At 39.6% G+C, this 7503-nt stretch overlaps 1 protein-coding gene across 1 annotated transcript; it reads right to left on the minus strand.

Annotated features, from left to right (window-relative positions):
- Positions 1-4377: 4377 nt before the first annotated feature.
- On the minus strand, positions 4378-5235 carry LOC127527081 (paraneoplastic antigen Ma1 homolog). The gene has a single exon (XM_051924698.1). The coding sequence runs from the start codon at positions 5233-5235 to the stop codon at positions 4378-4380; it is 858 nt and encodes a 285-aa protein (XP_051780658.1).
- Positions 5236-7503: the final 2268 nt, after the last annotated feature.

Raw genomic sequence — 7503 nt, forward strand, 5'->3', positions numbered from 1 at the left:
CAGTCTTGATTCAACATACTAATTCCCTTCATAATTTTAAACACTTCAGTCATGTCTCTTCTTAATTTTCTGTTGTTTAAACTGAAGAGGCTTAGCTCTTTTTATCTTTCCTCATAATTCATCCCCTGTAGCCCTGGAATCAGCCCAGTCACTCTTCTCTGAACATTTTCTATTGCTGCCTCTATTGATGTCCTTTTTGCAACCTGGAGTCCAAACCTCCAAATCATTTATCTATAACTTTTATACTGTTATTTAGCGAGGTTTCCATTTGGTGTTTCACTAACTGTACTACTATGCTTCATGTCCTCCCTGACTTATTTATTATTACTGACATGCTCAAAGAATCTTGATATGCTCAACAAATCTCTTTTGGTTGTCTTTCACACTTTCTACAATATTTCTCTCTGGTAATGACATGCTCTCATAAACAGCTGTTGAGCAGTGCTGTGCAGGCCAAATTGGGCCAAGTAGACAGCTTAGTTGACATCACTAGGAAACACTCAAATTGCCATATTCAGAAGCAGGATCAGCTCTGCCAAGGTTGGGAGTTCTCCATTTAGCTCGGACTGATAAGAGACAGCTTGCTTTAACATTCGACCCTCGGAATTACTTATTTTTTCCTTAAAAAGTGCCCAAACAGAAATGAGATGTGAAGTGAGCCAAAAGATGCCCAGCTAAGTTGGAGATGCAAACTCAAAGCAGAAGCTGATTCTTGTTGGTAATTAAAGCTGTTGTTTAATTACATGGCTTGATGGTGTGCTCACATTCTGCCACACCAGACATTTCCAAAAATGTTGATTTTCTTTTTTAAGTGCACCATCAAAATGTTTAAAATATTACCAAGACCTTCACCTTTCTTTTTGTTCAAATATTGTATGATGGACAGTGGTTTGCTGGTCAATGTGTTAGCTCACTTTTTATTTTATTATTGTTTGCCTTCTAATTGAAAGAAAAAAGCAAGGAGTTTGAGTTTTAAATAGCATGTCAGTTAAAATTAATGCAAAGGTAATTAGTAGCAGAAATGAGTCACTGATTAAGAAAATGGTGAGAAGATAAACCCATGGTCGATATAGCCTGTCCACCCTTCCTTATACAGATGTTTCTTTTTTTTTTTTTTGCAACTTCTTCTTTTAGCTAGCCATTTTACATTAATTCAGGCTTGAGTCAGACATTCTACAATTTTCCTTTCTATTAAGTAAAATTACAGGCAGGGTTGGTAGCTGATATAACAAAGAAGTTTTTTTTAGCTATATAAAATTGACACAATGAAGATAAGAATCAGGTTTTTTCTTTTTGTGCTTTGTACAGGTATAGAAAATTCTGTAACACTTGTGGTGCACCCCCACATCATTTATAATGACACTCTCTAGGTCTCTATTTCTCTCTGGATTTTGCAAAATGTCTAAATCTGGTCACACATCAATACCACTCAGTATTCATTTCATATCTCTGAATTTCATAAAACACCTGAATTTGTGTGCAAGTATAGTATTTTCACATGTGAATATGTTAGACGTTTATGAGGTATTTTTTATCTCTAGACTATATAACATTTGGTCAGAAATTCTGAATATTAATATGTTCTTGCAAGTTATGTTTTTCTAAACTTTTCTGGAACTTTTCCATCAGGTTCACATTAATGAAGAAGTTCGGCTTGTTGCTGTAATTGCATTAATAGAAAGAGAAGCAGCAGTAGTGCCACGGGGAGCCTACATTAAGGATTCACAAGGCTTTATAACAGTAAATAGAATGTTTGAAGGTATGGTACAGTATGGAGCAATATGAAATTTCATTGAATTCACATGAAAATCACCTTCATTTAATGTTATTTATTTTGTAGTCAAATAGCATCCATAGGCTATATTGCATTCTGAAGTATTTATTAACATTAACTTTTTCACTTGTTGCTTTCGCCCACTGTGTACAATATTTAGTTGTCCAACCTGAGTGATCCTTGTGACAGAGGACACAGTCGGGATGCAGCCAGTTTTATCTATAAAAAAGCAAAACAACATAAGAAGATAGTGTCCCCTCTCATTTGTCATATTCCATATTTTGGTTGTTTGGTTTGCTTGTTTGGTTATCAAATACCTAAGCCAGCCTAGTATCTCACCCGTATACTTTTTAAATGTTTTCAAAGTTTATGCTTCTACCTTTGGGTAGTTTGTTCCAATTCCAAGAACTCTTTGCATGAATTAATTCCTGGTTTAGTCTTAAATGTACTTTCACTGGTGTCTTTAAGTATAAAGTTTACTGTTTAGCTGAAAGAATTCTGTTGAATCCATTTTCTTGAGTTAGATCTCCATTAGGCTCCACTGCTTGAAGCTAGTCAGGTTAAACCCCATGAATCTGCCAGAGTATGTCATGTCCTTTAGTCCTGGGATGCACTTGGTTGCTCTCCTCTGCACAGCTGTACTGTATATTTTATTGTAGTGTGGTGACCAGAACTGCACACGATACTCCAGATATTGTCTCACTAATGCAATATAGTTAGAGCATATGTGTGTAACCCCCTTGCAACACCCTTCCGTTATCGGTATGCAAGGTCCTGAGCTCTTTTATAATGGTGTCGCCACCTCTACTGTGGGAAAGTACACTATCACCCACCTTCAACCTTATAATCAATAATCAAATCAGTTCCTCCAATATATAAACAAAACTCTCTTTACTAAATTGAAAGTGAACAGTTTTTTTTTTAAATTGATAATTTACAATATATACACTATACATAGAATACAAGCAGTAACTTATTTATAACCCGATATATATATTTTGGTCCCGACACTATTGGTGAGCTCACCCGGACATATTTCCAGTCAATGAATATTACTCACTCCGTTGGGGGCCCCAAACGTAGCTCGGGTGCGTAGTGGCCAAACAAACAAAACAGAAACTGGCCCCTTCACTTGAGAATTTACTCAAGCCACTTTAACACAAATAAACAAAAAAAACACACCGACCTTGTTTTGTATATTCTTCCTTCTCCTTCTTTCTCAACCACTCTCTTTACTCACTGATCACCATTTCTGCACTTGTGTCCTGCCTGCCCTCTTTCTCTTTATCCAACAACTCTTCTTTTTGTTTTATCCGCTTGCTACATTTAGTCCTTCTTTCTTTCTCTCTGTCTTGCATCGGCGTTTTGCTTCAACTGCGGTTCTCTTTTCTCTTTCAGTCCGTCTTTCTTCGACGTGCTGCCTCAACTACAACTTCCTCTTTCGTTCTGTCCATCTTGCTTCGGCGTGCTGCCTCAACAGCGACTCTCTTTCTAGTTCTTTCTCCGTCTTGTTTTGGCGTGTTGCCTAAAACTCTCTTTCTTCTGGTCTCTGCGTTTTGCCTGAAACTTTCTTTCTTCTGGCCTCGGCGTTTTGCCTGAAGCTCTCTTTTCTTTTTCTTTCTCTCTCACCACTCCCGTCTTCTCCTCTTCGTACCGCGACTCTTCTGAACTATCTTACATCTCCTGTTTAACTATCTTACAATGGCGTCAACCCCCCCAACCAATCTGAGGACACCTACATATATACTCAACTTCAATAAACTTTATTTACACAAAACTCGCAGTTATATATATTCCTTTTGAAACCTGACCCAGGTTACACCCTCCCCCATCTAAAGTCTAGATGTCCTCATTAGACTCCTTTCCCCAATTCCACTAAGGGGGTAAGGCACAAACCTAGCACAACAAGTAGCACATGAATTTACATAGTGAGATGAACCTTTGTATTTCTCAACCTCCTGAACCTCTGGTTCACCTCCAATCTGTAAAACTATTCCCTGGTGTATCACAGTCAAAGGCACATCAGTTGGCTCCCCCATACGGTCGTAAGTTAGACGGATAATGGGCAGTCACAGTTCCTGCCCCTTCCCGTGAATCACTCATACTAGGAACAGCTCCCCTCTCTAAATTGTCGTACAGTTAACACTTTTAGCTCCCTCTGCAGGTCCAACACTTGTTTCTGTAATGCCTGCAGTTCAGCATCTTTCTCAAACTTCATGTTTTTTGTCTTTTTTGCCTCAGTAGGGACACTTGCAGCATGGGACTGTGCCAATCTAGGAGTCTTCGCTAACTGTACTTTCAAATCGGAAATTTCCGCTTTTAATCTGTTAAAGTCAAATAACCCAGGATTAACCTCTTCCTGCACACGAGCTGAGCGAACTCGGGGTTGTTTTGTGCTCCAACTGGACTGTTGTCTACGCTCTTCCCATTCTTCCTCCTCACGAATTTCTGTGAGCAGCTTCAAAAAAGATGGGGGGTTTTGCTTTCTCTCCCTTAGCCTGAGATGTAACAGCATAATTTCAGACTCAGTAGCCCCTCTTAATAACTGTTCCACCCGGGCTTTATCTGCTAGATCAGCCGAAAGACCTCCTTTCTGCACTACTTTAGCAAAGTAACTTCTCTAACCTCCTAAGGAACGTAGACAATAGTTCCCCTCTTTGCTGACGTAGCATCCTAAATGCAATGTATAAGTCTTCCCCTGACTCAGTTGTCCCAAATATATTTTCTACAGCCTCAATATATTCTGCAGGCCGAGCATCAGGATTAGCCACTCTTACGGCTTGAATGACTTCTAAAGCTGGCCCTTTCAGACTCTCAATCAACCTCCTCCGTTTTTCTCTATCGGAGCAGTCACATTCCTCCACCATAAGCCTTGCTTGATCAGCCCAAACATCTAAGCCTTCTTCACCTGCAGGTGTGGGACTCACACCAGAAAAAACCCTTAAACGCCTATAGGCATTATTTTCATTTGAGGGCCTGACTGTCTTTCCTATCAGCTCCCCAACAGCCCGGATAATAGACTCTGGGTTACTTTGACCAGACTTATCACGCATGTACAGAGCTTGTACATCGTCCATAGTCATCCCTTCATCTTTAAGTAGTTTTTCAAATTTTCCAGCGAAACTTTCTGGGCTACCACTCACTCTATTGGTAGTCACTAGTTTCCAAACACCCCCCTCCCCACCATTAGGTAAGACTTCTGGGGGGAGTGCTTCTGTATCCACCTCAGCTTGGCATTCGCAAAGCACCTTTAAACTCCTCTGTGTAGGGCTGTACATTTTGCCCCTTACTTGGACACGTCCTAAAACTTTAATACCATGCATGGCTTCCTCAATATGTGCTATCTCAGTGTCTTCTCTTATACCAGTTAACATTACAGCATGAGCAGGGTCTATACCTTCTCCTCTGCACCAGTTGCGCAAGTCAACCGACAAGAGATTACTCCCTTCTGCATCCTCCATGCTTACACACACAAACAATCCTGTGTCTCACCTAGCAATGTATTAATCCACTCAAAAATCAGACCAGCATAAAATTCTAATTTTGAACATTACACAATATACAAGTTTCACAATAATATCACAGAACATATACTTTAAATAGAAAGAAAGAAAACTTAAAGTGAACCCTTAGGTATCCAACGTAAATCTTAAATAAAATATCCCAGCGGTGCCTCCATGTGTAACCCCCTTGCAACACCCTTCCGTTATCGGTATGCAAGGTCCTGAGCTCTTTTATAATGGTGTCGCCACCTCTACTGTGGGAAAGTACACTATCACCCACCTTCAACCTTAAAATCAATAATCAAATCAGTTCCTCCAATATATAAACAAAACTCTCTTTACTAAATTGAAAGTGAACAGTTTTTTTTTTTAAATTGATAATTTACAATATATACACTATACATAGAATACAAGCAGTAACTTATTTATAACCCGATATATATATTTTGGTCCCGACACTATTGGTGAGCTCACCCGGACATATTTCCAGTCAATGAATATTACTCACTCCGTTAGGGGCCCCAAACGTAGCTCGGGTGCGTAGTGGCCAAACAAACAAAACAGAAACTGGCCCCTTCACTTGAGAATTTACTCAAGCCACTTTAACACAAATAAACAAAAAAAACACACCGACCTTGTTTTGTATATTCTTCCTTCTCCTTCTTTCTCAACCACTCTCTTTACTCACTGATCACCATTTCTGCACTTGTGTCCTGCCTGCCCTCTTTCTCTTTATCCAACAACTCTTCTTTTTGTTTTATCCGCTTGCTACATTTAGTCCTTCTTTCTTTCTCTCTGTCTTGCATCGGCGTTTTGCTTCAACTGCGGTTCTCTTTTCTCTTTCAGTCCGTCTTTCTTCGACGTGCTGCCTCAACTACAACTTCCTCTTTCGTTCTGTCCGTCTTGCTTCGGCGTGCTGCCTCAACAGCGACTCTCTTTCTAGTTCTTTCTCCGTCTTGTTTTGGCGTGTTGCCTAAAACTCTCTTTCTTCTGGTCTCTGCGTTTTGCCTGAAACTTTCTTTCTTCTGGCCTCGGCGTTTTGCCTGAAGCTCTCTTTTCTTTTTCTTTCTCTCTCACCACTCCCGTCTTCTCCTCTTCGTACCGCGACTCTTCTGAACTATTTTACATCTCTTGTTTAACTATCTTACAATGGCATCTCCCCCCCAACCAATCCGAGGACACCTACATATATACTCAACTTCAATAAACTTTATTTACACAAAACTCGCAGTTATATATATTCCTTTTGAAACCTGACCCAGGTTACATGTGATTTAAAAGGAAAAGGCCAAAATCAAACTTTACCACCCTAAAAGTAGAGGAGCTAAACCTATCATAATCTTAATACTAACATGGACCCTGAAACCAACAGGATTATTTCCACAGGAGGTCCTGGGCTGGGATGCCTATCACTGTATTATACATTTTTGTAGTGAAATAAGAAAAAATCAGTCAATGATTGAAAATGTTTATGGAAATGCCTACCAACTCTCCCATTGACACACATTTACATAGAATGCTTTACACACATTGCTGGCATCAAAAAGAGCCCACACTGAACTGCAAATCACTAGCTTCATGGTGGCTGTTCTGCCAGTGTAAATGTAAAGTAGTAGGGTTGCATTTAGAAACAGGATAAGACAGTCTAAGGACAAGGGTCAGATAAACACTGCTTTAACATTTGACCTCACTGACTTGCAGACCTCAGAAAATTAATCACACCCTCTTCTGGAATATTTCTAGAAGGACCCTGAATATCCCAGTCAGTCCCAGGTTAAAGCCACCATGCAGGCTTTTCATCCACAGAGTGAAAGGTGAGAGTTAACTTTTTTCTGAAAGGAATGTGTGGGCAGATCTAGTTCTACTAGATCTTCGCAATGAAGTCAGACTTTTGGAACTTCACTTCAGTCCTGTAAAGCAAATGTAGGTGATGGAAATTTAGCTAAACACATTCCTGCGGACATCAGTAGCTCGTGAATCAAACCTATTTATCAGAGGGTGAATTCTCTCTTACCCATGAGTTGGTCTTTGTGGGTATTGTACAGTAGGAATTTGTACTAATGTATGCAAAGTTCTATGTAACGTTGGCTTACAAAGACTAACCACCTACTGAAAATCAGGGAACGATACATGGTATAACTACAACTTATACTTTTCCATGAATACCCTTCCTGTAAGACACTTAGTTCAAGGACAAAAGATGTTAAGTGAGATTTATGAGATGGT

This window comes from Erpetoichthys calabaricus, chromosome 3 (assembly GCF_900747795.2).
Source record: "Erpetoichthys calabaricus chromosome 3, fErpCal1.3, whole genome shotgun sequence".
Lineage (NCBI taxonomy): Eukaryota > Metazoa > Chordata > Cladistia > Polypteriformes > Polypteridae > Erpetoichthys > Erpetoichthys calabaricus.

Bases quoted from the DNA above. Each gene is read 5' to 3' on its own strand.
- LOC127527081 (XM_051924698.1), bottom strand. From the start codon at position 5,235: ATGGAGGATGCAGAAGGGAGTAATCTCTTGTCGGTTGACTTGCGCAAC.